Source organism: Rana temporaria (genome assembly GCF_905171775.1).
Source record: "Rana temporaria chromosome 8 unlocalized genomic scaffold, aRanTem1.1 chr8y, whole genome shotgun sequence".
Taxonomy (NCBI): Eukaryota; Metazoa; Chordata; class Amphibia; order Anura; family Ranidae; genus Rana; species Rana temporaria.
Window position 1 is genome coordinate 1 of NW_024404475.1, and position 18,924 is coordinate 18,924.

General features: G+C 56.6%; 1 protein-coding gene across 1 annotated transcript in view; it reads right to left on the reverse strand.

The window, feature by feature from the left end:
* Positions 1-173: 173 nt before the first annotated feature.
* The window catches only part of LOC120921893 (tumor necrosis factor receptor superfamily member 26-like), a 103,317-nt gene continuing 84,566 nt past the window's right edge, over positions 174-18,924 (reverse strand). Inside the window, exons 5-8 of the mRNA XM_040334392.1 lie at positions 12,761-12,871; positions 9,801-9,820; positions 3,220-3,241; positions 174-1,603 (exon numbers count right to left, since the gene is read on the reverse strand). Coding sequence (XP_040190326.1) covers positions 1,497-1,603; positions 3,220-3,241; positions 9,801-9,820; positions 12,761-12,871 — 260 coding nt within the window. The 3' untranslated portion in view covers positions 174-1,496. The remainder of the gene's footprint in view (positions 1,604-3,219; positions 3,242-9,800; positions 9,821-12,760; positions 12,872-18,924) is intronic.

The window sequence follows — 18,924 nt, forward strand, 5'->3', positions numbered from 1 at the left end:
TCTCTCAGCATCCCCCGACCCTTCCTTCTTCCTATCACCATTCATAGAAAAAGAAAATAAATATATAAACCTTTACAACTTCTCTCTCCATTCCCCCGATCCTTCCTACTTCCTATCACCATTCATAGAATAAGATAATAAATAAATAAAAAGAGAAATAATAAGAACAAGAAAAAAATATAAAGCTGTGTGTATTGGGTGCTACAAAACACGAGAACACTGAGATAATTAGGAATTCTAAGGTATGACCCCGAATTTGGGGGTTTTCTTTCCATGTGCCGTTCCCTTTACTATAAAATATTCTCAATCATTAAACAATCGATTCTTCATTTCAGGAGAAAAACATATAATTATTTCATGGTGTCCCAACATCCAAACCTTCCAGTGTAAAGTGCAAATGGGGCCGATTTATACCAGCAGCTGACTGCGGGTTTTTGGCCTTGATCAGTGATTGGACATCATGGCTTCCATGGCGTAGGACTTGAGACCCAACGAGACAGGAGAACCGTCCAGTTTATGGTGAGAAATCACGTATCGGTACAATGCACGGTGGGGCCATCTTTAATATTGGGCCATATAATATGAATATTTCGATTTCTTTAGCCTCTTCTCACCATAATCTGTTGGGTTTTACTGTCTCTTTCCCATTCTCTTTCCTATTCAGATAACTAAGCTGGAGGGTTTCACAAGCTTATTGTTCCATAAAGCAGACTTGAGAGGTCCGGATGGGTATCGCACACTTCATACTTCATTACAACAAATGAACATCACAATGCCGAATCCCGAGGTCCATTCGTTTGTCCATTCCCCAACCGCTGTCCCATAAATTGTCCCTCGGCCTGGGGACGGGCTGCGTTGCTGAGTCGGGGGCGGGGACAGCTGGCTAAAGGGGAAGAAAGAAGATAAGTCAACAGGGCAAGTTGGGTTACCAAAGATGGTGGTAGACGGACCTCCTCTACTGGAACATAGTGGGGCCGGTCTTGTATGGCTCTTCCATGTTACTGGCGATTATCATGAAGGAGTATTAAGCCAATGAACTGTCATGTCATGCCAATCGTTCTTCTCCTAATCCTTTGTACTGGGAAGAGAAGACCCTCTGAAGGATAACAATGAACAATGAAGGCGGCTCTTGTCTTAGTTTTCTTTGTATTTCCAAAATATCGTGAACTCGGGGTCATTGCAGCCTATGGCTATCCATCTGGAAAAGTAAGACCGCCATGGCTGCCATGTCACCTTCCCCCTCCCCCTCCCCTATGATCTTTTGAGTCATGAGGCTGATCTTCATGTAGTCACATTACTGCTTTGCAGGAGGATTTCATTCCCTTCAAAGCTGTGAATGTTTTTTTATTTGGCAATAGTTCCTCTTTCCTGTAGACACGGGTTGGTGGCTTGAGGGTGCAAAGCAGCAGCTCCATCCGCCCCGGGGTGTGAAGCCGCCAGGCCTTGGCTGATAGGAGTGATATCTGATGATGAGTTGGGGTGCCGGTGTTTGGAGTTCAGGGGGCGTACTCAGCACTTTGCAATGGATCCGTCTCTTCCATGGGGTAGCCCAGTTCTTTCTCGTTCTCTTGGGTTGGGGGTGACGAGACAACGAACTCTAAACCTGTACAGAAGAGAATAAGGGGAGAATTGGTGGATTGGAATCGTAAGTCAATAAAATCTTAGCGGGAACCTTGGAGAATAAAATAGACAGTGTTGTCATTGACCATCATCCAGGCTTCTGTGCCTAAAAAAGTCATGGATCAAGAACAAGCATGCAGCAAGTGAAGTCTAAAACGGCTGTCCTGCATAAATCAGTGGCTGGATAATGAAGGAAAAAATGTGATGACAGCATGTCGGCCAATCAGTACTTGCAGCTCTTATTTGCCGATCTCACAGGCTCCCTTTTAACCTGCTGCCCCCCCCACAGAACACATATGTGTGGCAGAAAAAGAGCGGCATTAACCCCCAAACACCCATCACGCATGGCCCACACCACACACACCACCCACACACCGCACACACCACCGTCACCGGGCAGGAAACGCCCATCACGCATGGCCCACACCGCACACACCACCCACACACCGCACACACCACCGTCACCGGGCGGGAAACGCCCATCACGCACAGCCCATCATGCACGGCCCACACCGCACACGCACCACACACACCACGCACATACCACACACACCCATCACTGGGCGGGAAACACCCATCACGCACAGCCCATCATGCACGGCCCACACCGCACACGCACCGCACACACCACCCACATACCGCACACACCCGTCACTGGGCAGGCAACACCCATCAAGCACGGCCCATCACGCACGGCCCACACCGCACACACACCACACACGCACGCACCGCCCACATACCACACACACCCATCACTGGGCGGGAAACACCCATCACGCACAGCCCATCATGCACGGCCCACACCGCACACGCACCGCACACACCACCCACATACCGCACACACCCGTCACTGGGCAGGAAACACCCATCAAGCACGGCCCATCACGCACGGCCCATCACGCACAGCCCACACCGCACACATACCACACACGCACCGCACACACCACGCACACACCCGTCACCGGGCAGGAAACGTTTCTGTGCTGAGAGTGCGCTCCCCAGACAGTCCTTTACTAACGATCAGTAGCCGAACGGACCCGCTCCTGATCATGTGACCTCTGTGACAGCCAATCACAGTGCTGTGATGATTAACAATCCCCCCCCCCCCCGGGCATTCAGAGCATTATAAAGGGACACCGGAGTGGGTGGGAAGGAGTTAAAGTGACAAAAAGAGAGCTGCTAGCCGGTATGGAGGGCAGCGGCTTTCATTCCCATCTGTTATGGCCAAAATAGGAGTGTGCGGAGGAAGGAGGGAGCAGGAAGAGGAGGTGCCTATTTAGAACAGCTGACCTATGGTCATGGTGCCGGTACCCCCCGGGTGTTACCCCCCCCCCCCCCCCCCGGGTGTCATGCATGGAAAGAAATTACTAAAGTCCAACTGAACTTTTGGTTTCAGCCAAATAAATACATTCTGGAGGCATCAAGACAAAAGATGTCCGAAGCATAGAAGACCCTTTGCTCTCTCTGTGGAAGCAGCGGTCTCTCTGCAGATAAACCTCCTGCTGAGTCAGAACACTCAAGCCTATGGAAATGCAGGCTGGAAGTCCGATCTCTCTCTGGGGATTCGATCGTTCATAGAAGAGGTTTGGATTGTCTTACCTGAACTTTCCGGGAGAGGTTTCTGGAGAGGAAGAGAAAAGGAAAAGATTTTAGAAAATTGTTATTAGGAGTTTATAAGAAATTGCACTGAAAATGTAAGGAAAAGAAGTTCTTCATTATAACTGAAATCTCCACCTTAAAGAGCCCCTGTCACCAGACAATTCATTGCCACACACATCTTCCCATAACACTCTGTAGGGAGGTCCCCTCCGGTCTCATGAGGACCTCAAAGGCCAGAGATAGGTGACATCCTTCTGTATGTGGTGGGTGCAAAGATGGTGAATGTCATTGGGCGCCAGACACTTCTTGTGTTCTTGCGTTTTATTTCTCTTAACAGTCCTTTTTGTATCTTTTGGGGGGAGAGGGTTGGGGCCAGGACACCCTTAGATAGTTGTAAACTCAATTAGTAGGCTCTGAGACTTCCATAGGAGGACAAGGTCTCCTGCAAGAAGTCACATCTCCATGTGTAGGAATGCCGTCTCCTATGGCAACAGTCTTTGACAGTTCCTATCACAAAGTGTAACAGTTCTTTCACAAGACTGCTCTACAAGTGTCACCCCCCCCCCTCTGCTCGGTCCCTGGCTGGGCACACAAGACTGCTCTACAAGTGTCACCCCCCCCCCTCTGCTCGGTCCCTGGCTGGGCACACAAGACTGCTCTGCAAGTGTCACCCCCCCCCCCTCTGCTCGGTCCCTGGCTGGGCACACAAGACTGCGCTGCAAGTGTCACCCCCCCTCCCCCCTCTGCTTGGTCCCTGGCTGGGCACACAAGACTGCTCTACAAGTGTCACCCCCCCCCTCTGCTCGGTCCCTGGCTGGGCACACAAGACTGCTCTGCAAGTGTCACCCCCCCCCCTCCGCTCGGTCCCTGGCTGGGCACACAAGACTGCTCTGCAAGTGTCACCCCCCCCCCCCTCTGCTCGGTCCCTGGCTGGGCACACAAGACTGCTCTACAAGTGTCACCCCCCCCTCTGCTCGGTCCCTGGCTGGGCACACAAGACTGCTCTACAAGTGTCACCCCCCCCCCCCTCTGCTCGGTCCCTGGCTGGGCACACAAGACTGCTCTGCAAGTGTCACCCCCCCCCCCCTCTGCTCGGTCCCTGGCTGGGCACACAAGACTGCGCTGCAAGTGTCACCCCCCCTCCCCCCTCTGCTTGGTCCCTGGCTGGGCACACAAGACTGCTCTACAAGTGTCACCCCCCCCCTCTGCTCGGTCCCTGGCTGGGCACACAAGACTGCTCTGCAAGTGTCACCCCCCCCCCCCTCTGCTCGGTCCCTGGCTGGGCACACAAGACTGCTCTGCAAGTGTCACCCCCCCCCCCCCTCTGCTCGGTCCCTGGCTGGGCACACAAGACTGCTCTGCAAGTGTCACCCCCCCCCCCCTCTCTGCTCGGTCCCTGGCTGGGCACACAAGACTGCTCTGCAAGTGTCACCCCCCCCCCCTCTCTGCTCGGCCCCTGGCTGGGCACACAAGACTGCTCTACAAGTGTCACCCCCCCCCTCTGCTCGGTCCCTGGCTGGGCACACAAGACTGCTCTACAAGTGTCACCCCCCCCCTCTGCTCGGTCCCTGGCTGGGCACACAAGACTGCTCTACAAGTGTCACCCCCCCCCCCTCTGCTCGGTCCCTGGCTGGGCACACAAGACTGCTCTGCAAGTGTCACCCCCCCCCCCTCTGCTCGGTCCCTGGCTGGGCACACAAGACTGCGCTGCAAGTGTCACCCCCCCTCCCCCCTCTGCTTGGTCCCTGGCTGGGCACACAAGACTGCTCTACAAGTGTCACCCCCCCCTCTGCTCGGTCCCTGGCTGGGCACACAAGACTGCTCTGCAAGTGTCACCCCCCCCCCCTCTGCTCGGCCCCTGGCTGGGCACACAAGACTGCTCTGCAAGTGTCACCCCCCCCCCCCCTCTGCTCGGTCCCTGGCTGGGCACACAAGACTGCTCTGCAAGTGTCACCCCCCCCCCCCTCTCTGCTCGGTCCCTGGCTGGGCACACAAGACTGCTCTGCAAGTGTCACCCCCCCCCCCCCTCTGCTCGGCCCCTGGCTGGGCACACAAGACTGCTCTGCAAGTGTCACCCCCCCCCTCTGCTCGGTCCCTGGCTGGGCACACAAGACTGCTCTGCAAGTGTCACCCCGCTGGTCTGCTCGGCCCCTGGCTGGGCACACAAGACTGCTCTGCAAGTGTCACCCCCCCTCTGCTCGGCCCCTGGCTGGGCACACAAGTCTGCTCTGCAAGTGTCACCCCCCCCCCCCCCCTCTGCTCGGTCCCTGGCTGGGCACACAAGACTGCTCTGCAAGTGTCACCCCCCCCCCCCTCTGCTCGGTCCCTGGCTGGGCACACAAGACTGCTCTGCAAGTGTCACCCCCCCCCCCCCCCTCTGCTCGGTCCCTGGCTGGGCACACAAGACTGCTCTGCAAGTGTCCCCCCCCCCTCTGCTCGGCCCCTGGCTGGGCACACAAGACTGCTCTGCAAGTGTCACCCCCCCCTCTGCTTGGTCCCTGGCTGGGCACACAAGACTGCTCTGCAAGTGTCACCCCCCCTCTCTGCTCGGTCCCTGGCTGGGCACACAAGACTGCTCTGCAAGTGTCACCCCCCCCCCTCTGCTCGGTCCCTGGCTGGGCACACAAGACTGCTCTACAAGTGTCACCCCCCCCCCCTCTGCTCGGCCCCTGGCTGGGCACACAAGACTGCTCTGCAAGTGTCACCCCGCTGGTCTGCTCGGCCCCTGGCTGGGCACACAAGACTGCTCTGCAATGTCACCCCCCCCCCTCTGCTCGGTCCCTGGCTGGGCACACAAGACTGCTCTGCAAGTGTCACCCCCCCTCTGCTCGGTCCCTGGCTGGGCACACAAGACTGCTCTGCAAGTGTCACCCCCCCCCCCCTCTGCTCGGGCCCTGGCTGGGCACACAAGACTGCTCTGCAAGTGTCACCCCCCCCCCCCCCCTCTGCTCGGGCCCTGGCTGGGCACACAAGACTGCTCTACAAGTGTCACCCCCCCCCTCTGCTCGGTCCCTGGCTGGGCACACAAGACTGCTCTGCAAGTGTCACCCCCCCCCCCCCTCTGCTCGGTCCCTGGCGGGGCACACAAGACTGCTCTGCAAGTGTCACCCCCCCCCCCTCTGCTCGGTCCCTGGCTGGGCACACAAGACTGCTCTGCAAGTGTCACCCCCCCCCCCCCTCTGCTCGGTCCCTGGCTGGGCACACAAGACTGCGCTGCAAGTGTCACCCCCCCCTCTCTGCTCAGTCCCTGGCTGGGCACACATGACTGCTCTGCAAGTGTCACCCCACCCCCCCCTCTGCTCGGTCCCTGGCTGGGCACACAAGACTGCTCTGCAAGTGTCACCCCCCCCCCTCTGCTCGGTCCCTGGCTGGGCACACAAGACTGCTCTGCAAGTGTCACCCCCCCCCCCCCTCTGCTCGGTCCCTGGCTGGGCACACAAGACTGCTCTGCAAGTGTCACCCCCCCCCTCTGCTTGGTCCCTGGCTGGGCACACAAGACTGCTCTGCAAGTGTCACCCCCCCCTCTGCTTGGTCCCTGGCTGGGCACACAAGACTGCTCTGCAAGTGTCACCCCCCCTCTGCTCGGTCCCTGGCTGGGCACACAAGACTGCTCTGCAAGTGTCACCCCCCCCCCCCCTCTGCTCGGTCCCTGGCTGGGCACACAAGACTGCTCTGCAAGTGTCACCCCCCCCCCCCCCTCTGCTCGGTCCCTGGCTGGGCACACAAGACTGCTCTACAAGTGTCACCCCCCCCCTCTGCTCGGTCCCTGGCTGGGCACACAAGACTGCTCTGCAAGTGTCACCCCCCCCCCCCCCTCTGCTCGGTCCCTGGCTGGGCACACAAGACTGCTCTGCAAGTGTCACCCCCCCCCCTCTGCTCGGTCCCTGGCTGGGCACACAAGACTGCTCTGCAAGTGTCACCCCCCCCCCCCTCTGCTCGGTCCCTGGCTGGGCACACAAGACTGCGCTGCAAGTGTCACCCCCCCCCTCTCTGCTCAGTCCCTGGCTGGGCACACATGACTGCTCTGCAAGTGTCACCCCACCCCCCCCTCTGCTCGGTCCCTGGCTGGGCACACAAGACTGCTCTGCAAGTGTCACCCCCCCCCCCTCTGCTCGGTCCCTGGCTGGGCACACAAGACTGCTCTGCAAGTGTCACCCCCCCCCCCCCTCTGCTCGGTCCCTGGCTGGGCACACAAGACTGCTCTGCAAGTGTCACCCCCCCCTCTGCTTGGTCCCTGGCTGGGCACACAAGACTGCTCTGCAAGTGTCACCCCCCCCCTCTGCTCGGTCCCTGGCTGGGCACACAAGACTGCTCTGCAAGTGTCACCCCCCCCTCTGCTTGGTCCCTGGCTGGGCACACAAGACTGCTCTGCAAGTGTCACTCCCCCCTCTGCTCGGTCCCTGGCTGGGCACACAAGACTGCTCTGCAAGTGTCACCCCGCTGGTCTGCTCGGCCCCTGGCTGGGCACACAAGACTGCTCTGCAAGTGTCACCCCCCCCTCTCTGCTCGGCCCCTGGCTGGGCACACAAGACTGCTCTGCAAGTGTCACCCCCCCCCCCCTCTGCTCGGTCCCTGGCTGGGCACACAAGACTGCTCTGCAAGTGTCACCCCCCACCCCTCTGCTCGGTCCCTGGCTGGGCACACAAGACTGCTCTGCAAGTGTCACCCCCCCTCTCTGCTCGGTCCCTGGCTGGGCACACAAGACTGCTCTGCAAGTGTCACCCCCCCCTCTCTGCTCGGTCCCTGGCTGGGCACACAAGACTGCTCTGCAAGTGTTACCCCCCCCCCCCCCTCTGCTCGGTCCCTGGCTGGGCACACAAGACTGCTCTGCAAGTGTCACCCCCCCTCTGCTCGGTCCCTGGCTGGGCACACAAGACTGCTCTGCAAGTGTCACCCCCACCCCTCTGCTCGGTCCCTGGCTGGGCACACAAGACTGCTCTGCAAGTGTCACCCCCCCTCTCTGCTCGGTCCCTGGCTGGGCACACAAGACTGCTCTGCAAGTGTCACCCCCCCTCTCTGCTCGGTCCCTGGCTGGGCACACATGACTGCTCTGCAAGTGTTACCCCCCCCCCTCTCTGCTCGGTCCCTGGCTGGGCACACAAGACTGCTCTGCAAGTGTCACCCCCCCCTCTCTGCTCGGTCCCTGGCTGGGCACACAAGACTGCTCTGCAAGTGTCACCCCCCCCCTCTCTGCTCGGTCCCTGGCTGGGCACACAAGACTGCTCTGCAAGTGTCACCCCCCCTCTGCTCAGTCCCTGGCTGGGCACACAAGACTGCTCTGCAAGTGTCACCCCCCCCCCCTCTGCTCGGTCCCTGGCTGGGCACACAAGACTGCTCTGCAAGTGTCACCCCCCCCCCTCTGCTCGGTCCCTGGCTGGGCACACAAGACTGCTCTGCAAGTGTCACCCCCCCCCTCTGCTTGGTCCCTGGCTGGGCACACAAGACTGCTCTGCAAGTGTCACCCCCCCTCTGCTCGGTCCCTGGCTGGGCACACAAGACTGCTCTGCAAGTGTCACCCCGCTGGTCTGCTCGGAAGGATCTGTTGTTGCTGGGGGGTCTATTGTTGCTGGGGGGGGGGGTCTATTGTTGCTGGGGGAGGGGTTTGTTATTAACCAATTGCATACAAAAGAATGTACTTGACGAAATAATACTTGGCTCTGTATTCTCTTAAAGGAGCGGTACTAGGAGGTGGGTGGGGGGCGGAGACAAGAGATGGTGCTTAAATGCAAGTCAGGGTGGAAAGAGTACCTGTACCTATTCCTGGAGTATTTATATACCTGTGTGTGTGTGTGTGTGTATATATATATATGTGTGTGTGTATATGTGTGTGTGTATATATATATATATGTGTGTGTGTATATGTGTGTGTGTATATGTGTGTGTGTATATATATATATATGTGTGTGTGTATATGTGTGTGTGTATATATATATATATGTGTGTATGTGTATATATATATATATTACTGTTTCATGTTGCAATTTCTGTGTTGCTCAGTTTAACTTGGTATCAGCTTCCCTCAATCCCTTTACAGCAGAGCTCAGACTAAGAGAGGGAGAAGCAGCAGAAGCTACCCATTAGTTGTGCTCATGTGCTGTGCTGTGCTGACAGCAGGAGAAAGCAGAGTGACAGAAAGATGAGCCCATCAGTGCTGCTGATCCTTTATTGTCCATTGAAAAGCTGGAAGTCGAGAGAAGACCTTGTTACATTTCTTATCTGCAATACAGCAAAGTCAGGTCTTCAGGCGCACTATCTACCAGGAGGCAGGACTGTGTAAATCTCGGGACGGAATGGACAAATACAATGTTGTGTAGTGAGTGTACAGCTTGTATAACAAATAACTCAACACACAGCCATTAATGTCTAAACCGCTGCCAAAAGTCAGGACACCCCTAAGGGAAAATTTCCAAATTGGGCACACTTAGGGGTGTACTGACTTTTGTCACATACTGTATGTATATCGGGGTCCCTGCGCTCAGGGGAGGTGACAGGGGCACTCATGTAGGTTGGAGGAAAATCCCACCAATCAGGGCCTTTCACACCTCCTGATATTTATTAGGACTCCGGAGGAAGAATCTTACCTTGATTTTAGCCACACAACCTGAGAAACAAAGAAAAGACAATTTTCAGAAATGGAAACAAAGTTTTCTGTACTTGCTGAAAATGTTTTTAGCCTGAAAAAAGAAAACTAGGGCCACTACATCTAAGAAATGGTGAGCTGAAATATATTTTATTTTAGTTCCTGGGTTTGGATATCCTTTTGTTTTAATTTTTTTACTAAATAAAGGAGATGAATGCCTTGGGATAATGAACCTACACAGCGTGATCCTCCTCTCTCCACCAGGGGGCAGTATTCAGATCTATGACTATACCTGTGATAGACCTTTCTAGTAAGCAATGCCTCATCTCTCCACCGGAGGGCAGTATTCAGATCTATGACTATACTGGTGATGGACCTTTCAAGTAAGCAATGCCTCATCTCTCCACCGGAGGGCAGTATTCAGATCTATGACTATACTGGCGATAGACCTTTCTAGTAAGCAATGCCTCATCTCTCCACCGGAGGGCAGTATTCAGATCTATGACTATACTGGTGATGGACCTTTCTAGTAAGCAATGCCTCATCTCTCCACCGGAGGGCAGTATTCAGATCTATGACTATACTGGCGATAGACCTTTCTAGTAAGCAATGCCTCATCTCTCCACCGGAGGGCAGTATTCAGATCTATGACTATACCGGTGATGGACCTTTCTAGTAAGCAATGCCTCATCTCTCCACCAGAGGGCAGTATTCAGATCTATGACTATACCTGTGATGGACCTTTCTAGTAAGCAATGCCTCATCTCTCCACCGGAGGGCAGTATTCAGATCTATGACTATACCGGTGATAGACCTTTCCTAGTAAGCAATGCCTCATCTCTCCACCGGAGGGCAGTATTCAGATCTATGACTATACCAGTGATGGACCTTTCTAGTAAGCAATGCCTCATCTCTCCACCGGAGGGCAGTATTCAGATCTATGACTATACTGGTGATGGACCTTTCTAGTAAGCAATGCCTCATCTCTCCACTGGAGGGCGGTATTCAGATCTATGACTATACTGGCGATAGACCTTTCTAGTAAGCAATGCCTCATCTCTCCACCAGAGGACAGTATTCAGATCTATGACTATACCTGTGATGGACCTTTCTAGTAAGCAATGCCTCATCTCTCCACCGGAGGGCAGTATTCAGATCTATGACTATACCGGCGATAGACCTTTCTGGTAAGCAATGCCTCATCTCTCCACCGGAGGGCAGTATTCAGATCTATGACTATACCTGTGATGGACCTTTCTAGTAAGCAATGCCTCATCTCTCCACCGGAGGGCAGTATTCAGATCTATGACTATACCGGCGATAGACCTTTCTGGTAAGCAATGCCTCATCTCTCCACCGGAGGGCGGTATTCAGATCTATGACTATACCTGTGATGGACCTTTCTAGTAAGCAATGCCTCATCTCTCCACCGGAGGGCGGTATTCAGATCTATGACTATACCGGTGATAGACCTTTCCTAGTAAGCAATGCCTCATCTCTCCACCGGAGGGCAGTATTCAGATCTATGACTATACCGGCGATAGACCTTTCTGGTAAGCAATGCCTCATCTCTCCACCGGAGGGCAGTATTCAGATCTATGACTATACCTGTGATGGACCTTTCTAGTAAGCAATGCCTCATCTCTCCACCGGAGGGCAGTATTCAGATCTATGACTATACCTGTGATGGACCTTTCTAGTAAGCAATGCCTCATCTCTCCACCGGAGGGCGGTATTCAGATCTATGACTATACCGGTGATAGACCTTTCCTAGTAAGCAATGCCTCATCTCTCCACCGGAGGGCAGTATTCAGATCTATGACTATACTGGTGATGGACCTTTCTAGTAAGCAATGCCTCATCTCTCCACCGGAGGGCAGTATTCAGATCTATGACTATACCGGCGATAGACCTTTCTAGTAAGCAATGCCTCATCTCTCCACCGGAGGGCGGTATTCAGATCTATGACTATACCGGCGATAGACCTTTCTAGTAAGCAATGCCTCATCTCTCCACCGGAGGGCAGTATTCAGATCTATGACTATACCGGCGATAGACCTTTCTAGTAAGCAATGCCTCATCTCTCCACCGGAGGGCGGTATTCAGATCTATGACTATACCCGTGATGGACCTTTCTAGTAAGCAATGCCTCATCTCTCCACCGGAGGGCGGTATTCAGATCTATGACTATACCTGGAATGGACCTTTCTAGTAAGCAATGCCTCATCTCTCCACCGGAGGGCGGTATTCAGATCTATGACTATACCTGGAATGGACCTTTCTAATAAGCAATGCCTCATCTCTCCACCAGGGGGCGGTATTCAGATCTATGATTATACCGGTGATAGACCTTTCAAGTAAGCAATGCCTCATCTCTCCACCGGAGGGCGGTATTCAGATCTATGACTATACCATGATGGACCTTTCTAGTAAGCAATGCCTCATCTCTCCACTGGAGGGCGGTATTTAAATCTATGACTATACCTGTGATGGACCTTTCTAGTAAGCAATGCCTCATCTCTCCACCGGAGGGCAGTATTCAGATCTATGACTATATCTGGAATGGACCTTTCTAGTGAGCAATGCCTCATCTCTCCACCGGAGGGCGGTATTCAGATCTATGACTATACTGGCGATAGACCTTTCCTAGTAAGCAATGCCTCATCTCTCCACCGGAGGGCAGTATTCAGATCTATGACTATACCTGGAATGGACCTTTCTAGTAAGCAATGCCTCATCTCTCCATGGGAGGGCGGTATTCAGATCTATGACTATATCGGCGATAGACCTTTCTAGTAAGCAATGCCTCATCTCTCCACCGGAGGGCAGTATTCAGATCTATGACTATACCGGTGATAGACCTTTCTAGTAAGCAATGCCTCATCTCTCCACCGGAGGGCAGTATTCAGATCTATGACTATACCGTGATGGACCTTTCTAGTAAGCAATGGTTTCACTCACCGAGCTTCTCCATGATTCTGGACTTCTTGCAGTTTATGAAGAATATTACTGAAATAACGAGCGCTGTGAACACGACAGCGATGATGATGGCGTAGATCCATGGAGGATTCTCTATGGAAAGAGAGAATGGTTATACATTCCACAGAGACCACCATGATAGTAAAGAGCACCTGTCATAGAGGGCATCTAAATTGTGAAGACAAACTATAAATGGATAGCAGGAGGATATAGACCAGACATCACTAAGTGGCGGATCCTGACCGAGTCACTGCCCCATCCGGACCGAGTCACTGCCCCATCCGGACCGAGTCACTGTCCCATCCGGACCGAGTCACTGCCCCATCCTGACCGAGTCACTGCCCCATCCGGACCGAGTCACTGCCCCATCCGGACCGAGTCACTGCCCCATCCTGACCGAGTCACTGTCCCATCCGGACCGAGTCACTGTCCCATCCTGACCGAGTCACTGCCCCATCCGGACCGAGTCACTGCCCCATCCGGACCGAGTCACTGCCCCATCCTGACGGAGTCACTGCCCCATCCGGACCGAGTCACTGCCCCATCCGGACCGAGTCACTGTCCCATCCTGACCGAGTCACTGTCCCATCCGGACCGAGTCACTGCCCCATCCTGACCGAGTCACTGTCCCATCTGGTCCGGACCGAGTCACTGCCCCATCCTGACCGAGTCACTGCCCCATCCTGACCGAGTCACTGCCCCATCCTGACCGAGTCACTGCCCCATCCGGACCGACTCACTGCCCCATCCGGACCGAGTCACTGCCCCATCCTGACCGAGTCACTGCCTCATCCGGACCGAGTCACTGTCCCATCCTGACCGAGTCACTGCCCCATCCGGACCGAGTCACTGCCCCATCCGGACCGAGTCACTGCCCCATCCGGACCGAGTCACTACCCCATCCGGACCGAGTCACTGCCCCATCCTGACCGAGTCACTGTCCCATCCTGACCGAGTCACTGCCCCATCCTGACCGAGTCACTGCCCCATCCGGACCGACTCACTGCCCCATCCGGACCGAGTCACTGCCCCATCCGGACCGAGTCACTGCCCCATCCTGACCGAGTCACTGCCCCATTCGGACCGAGTCACTGCCCCATCCTGACCGAGTCACTGCCCCATCCGGACCGAGTCACTGCCCCATCCGGGCCGAGTCACTGTCTTCCATCCAGACCGAGTCACTGTCCCATCCGGACCGAGTCACTGCCCCATCCTGACCGAGTCACTGTCCCATTCTGACCGAGTCACTGTCCCATCCGGACCGACTCACTGCCCCATCCGGACCGATTCACTGCCCCATCCGGACCGAGTCACTGCCCCATCCAGACCGAGTCACTGCCCCATCCTGACCGAGTCACTGCCCCATCCTGACCGAGTCACTGCCCCATCCGGACCGAGTCACTGCCCCATCCGGACCGAGTCACTGCCCCAACCTGACCGAGTCACTGTCCCATCTGGACCGACTCACTGCCCCATCCGGACCGAGTCACTGCCCCATCCGGACCGAGTCACTGTCCCATCCGGACCGAGTCACTGTCCCATCTGGTCCGGACCGAGTCACTGCCCCATCCTGACCGAGTCACTTTCCCAACCGGACCGAGTCACTGTCCCATCCGGACCGAGTCACTGTCCCATCCGGACCGAGTCACTGTCCCATCCTGACCGAGTCACTGTCCCATCCGGACCGACTCACTGTTCCATCCGGACTGAGTCACTGTCCCATCCGGACCGACTCACTGCCCCATCCGGACCGAGTCACTGCCCCATCCTGACCGAGTCACTGCCCCATCCTGACCGAGTCACTGCCCCATCCGGACCGAGTCACTGCCCCATCCGGACCGAGTCACTGTCCCATCCGGACCGAGTCACTGTCCCATCCTGACCGAGTCACTGTCCCATCCGGACCGAGTCACTGCCCCATCCTGACCGAGTCACTGCCCCATCCGGACCGAGTCACTGCCCCATCCGGACCGAGTCACTGTCCCATCCGGACCGAGTCACTGCCCCATCCGGACCGAGTCACTGCCCCATCCTGACCGAGTCACTGCCCCATCCGGACCGAGTCACTGCCCCATCCTGACGGAGTCACTGTCCCATCCGGACCGAGTCACTGCCCCATCCTGACCGAGTCACTGCCCCATCCGGACCGAGTCACTGCCCCATCCGGACCGAGTCACTGTCTTCCATCCGGACCGAGTCACTGCCCCAACCTGACCGAGTCACTGCCCCATCCTGACCGAGTCACTGCCCCATCCGGACCGAGTCACTGCCCCATCCTGACCGAGTCACTGCCCCATCCGGACCGAGTCACTGCCCCATCCGGACCGAGTCACTGCCCCATCCTGACCGATTCACTGCCCCATCCTGACCGAGTCACTGTCCCATCCGGACCGAGTCACTGCCCCATCCTGACCGAGTCACTGCCCCATCCGGACCGAGTCACTGCCCCATCCGGACCGAGTCACTGTCTTCCATCCGGACCGAGTCACTGCCCCAACCTGACCGAGTCACTGCCCCATCCTGACCGAGTCACTGCCCCATCCGGACCGAGTCACTGCCCCATCCTGACCGAGTCACTGCCCCATCCGGACCGAGTCACTGCCCCATCCGGACCGAGTCACTGCCCCATCCTGACCGATTCACTGCCCCATCCTGACCGAGTCACTGCCCCATCCGGACTGAGTCACTGCCCCATCCTGACCGAGTCACTGTCCCATCCGGACCGAGTCACTGCCCCATCCGGACCGAGTCACTGCCCCATCCTGACCGAGTCACTTTCCCAACCGTACCGAGTCACTGTCCCATCCGGACCGAGTCACTGCCCCATCCGGACCGAGTCACTGCCCCATCCGGACCGAGTCACTGCCCCATCCGGACCGAGTCACTGCCCCATCCGGACCGACTCACTGCCCCATCCGGACCGAGTCACTGCCCCATCCTGACCGAGTCACTGCCCCATCCGGACCGACTCACTGCCCCATCCGGACCGACTCACTGCCCCATCCGGACCGAGTCACTGCCCCATCCTGACCGAGTCACTGCCCCATCCGGACCGACTCACTGCCCCATCCGGACCGAGTCATTGCCCCATCCTGACCGAGTCACTGCCCCATCCGGACCGAGTCACTGTCCCATCCGGACCGACTCACTGTCTCCCATCCGGACCGAGTCATTGCCCCATCCTGACCGAGTCACTGTCCCATCTGGTCCGGACCGAGTCACTGTCCCATCCGGACCAAGTCACTGTCCCATCCGGACCGACTCACTGTCCCATCCGGACTGACATCTGGACCGACTCACTGTTCCATCCGGACCGACTCACTGTGCCATCCGGTCCGGACCGAGTCACTGTCCCATCCGGTCTGGACCGAGTCACTGTCCCATCCGGACCGACTCACTGTCCCATCCGGACTGACATCTGGACCGACTCACTGTTCCATCCGGACCGACTCACTGTGCCATCCGGTCCGGACCGAGTCACTGTCCCATCCGGTCTGGACCGAGTCACTGTCCCATCCGGACCGACTTACTGTCCCATCCGGACCGACATCTGGACCGACTCACTGTTCCATCCGGACCGACTCACTGTCCCATCCGGACCGACTCACTGTCCCATCCAGTCCGGACCGACTCACTGTCCCATCCGGTCTGGACCGAGTCACTGTCCCATCCGGACCGAGTCACTTTCCCAACCGGACCGAGTCACTGTCCCATCCGGACCGAGTCACTGTCCCATCCGGTCCGGACCGAGTCACTGTCCCATCCGGACCGAGTCACTGTCCCATCCGGACCGACTCACTGTCTCCCATCCGGACCGAGTCATTGCCCCATCCTGACCGAGTCACTGTCCCATCCCGACCGAGTCACTGCCCCATCCGGACCGGTCACTGTCCCATCCGGACCGACTCACTGTCCCATCTGGTCCGGACCGAGTCACTGTCCCATCCGGACCAAGTCACTGTCCCATCCGGACCGAGTCACTGCCCCATCCGGACCGACTCACTGTCCCATCCGGACCGACTCACTGTCCCATCCGGACCGACATCTGGACCGACTCACTGTCCCATCCGGACCGACTCACTGTCCCATCCGGACCGAGTCACTGTCCCATCCGGTCCGGACCGAGTCACTGTCCCATCCGGACCGAGTCACTGTCCCATCCGGTCCGGACCGAGTCACTGTCCCATCCGGACCGAGTCACTGTCCCATCCGGACCGACTCACTGTCTCCCATCCGGACCGAGTCACTGTCTATCATCCGGTCCGGACCGAGTCACTGTCCCATCCGGTCCGGACCGACTCACTGTCTCCCATCCGGACCGACTCACTGTCTCCCATCCGGACCGACTCACTGTCCCATCCGGTCCGGACCGAGTCACTTGCCCACCCGGACCGAGTCACTGCCCCATCCTGACCGAGTCACTTGCCCACCCGGACCGAGTCACTGCCCCATCCTGACCGAGTCACTTGCCCACCCGGACCGAGTCACTGCCCCACCCGGACCGAGTCACTGCCCCACCCGGACCGAGTCACTGCCCCACCCGGACCAAGTCACTGCCCCACCCGGACCGCTCCTGTCCCACCATTTAGGAGCCAGAGCCTCCCCTTAGGGCTGTGATGTGATGGGGGTGTAGATTTGTGGGGGCTGTGATGTGATGGGGTGTAGAATTGTGGGGGGCTGTGATTTGATGGGGGTGTAGATTTGTGGGGGGCTGTGATGGGGTGTAGATTTGTGGGGGGCTGTGATGTGATGGGGTGTAGAATTGTGGGGGGGTTGTGAAGGGGTGTAGATTTGTGGGGGGCTGTGATGGGGTGTAGAATTGTGGGGGCTGTGATGGGGTGCAGATTTGTGGGGGGCTGTGATGTGATGGGGGGTGCAGATTTGTGGGGGGCTGTGATGGGGTGCAGATTTGTGGGGGGCTGTGATGTGATGGGGTGCAGATTTGTGGGGGGCTGTGATGTGATGGGGGGTGCAGATTTGTGGGGGGGTTGTGAAGGGGTGTAGATTTGTGGGGGGCTGTGATGGGGAGTACCCCCAGGATGGGGGCAGTCGGCCCAGATCCCCAACATCATGATGGACTGAGCCCAGTCACCCTGTCTTCTCTCCAGCGGCTGAAAGGACTCCAGGGGGAAGGGCCAGTCCAGGCCTCTCCCCAGCGGCAGGTATGTTCTCTGAGAGAGGCAGAGGTTGGCGGGGTGAGTAATTCTATGTTTGGGACAATTTATTTGGGGTACTGTGTGGGTACGGGCATTGGAGGACTGGATCTAGTGACTAACTTCGGAGTCAACCCGTCTGGAGTCTCCTCCTGCGTTAGTCTCCTGCCGAAAGGGGAGATGTGTGACAGGAGTCACTTTGGGTGGGGGGTTTGTGGGACTCAGCTTGCCCTGGAGAGCTCTGGAGGCTCCTTGTCCAGCTTCCTCTGACCCTCTTATGTGTAGATCACCCTGTGTCTCTAATAAGGGTCCAGGGGGGACCGAGAACCCCACTATGATCTGTACTAATCAAACTCAATGTTGTATATATTGTGTGTTGGCTGTTGTGATCTCCCTTTGCTGTGATGGTTTGGGGTGTGACTGTATTCTATTGTCTATTGTGGTTTCTGCCTCAACTATTATGGGATATGCAAGTGTGTTTGCTGTGAGGGAGGGGGATTCCTCCAGCAGCCCCCCTGCTGATAAGACTGTTTACTGATGAGAAGTTTGAACCCACCTGACCTGTGTGTCCATTGTCATTGGACAGTTTACCCTGCCCTGTTTTTGAAGTGGGATATCTGTGTAACATGTGCTTGAAAAAAGTTAGTCTGCTGGTTTTTACCCTCCACTGAAGTACGGCTGGTGACTGGGGGGGCTAAAGAGTCTTGGATGGGGCTGCTTCTGGACAGAGGAAGCATTGATGGCGGATGTAGTCCGGTTTGAAAACGAGGGGTTGTCACAGAGAGAATTATCCTTTTATCTCTGGAGTTGTTCCCCTTTTTATTGCCAATATTCGGTTTGCTTTGTTGGCATTGCTGAGCCTCTCATCTACTAGGACCCCCAGAGGTTTTCCCCCCCATACCTGAGCTCCTCCCTCCCCCATACCTGAGCTCCTCCCTCCCTTATACCTGAGCCTATCATCCACTAGGACCCCCAGGTCCCTTTCCATCCTAG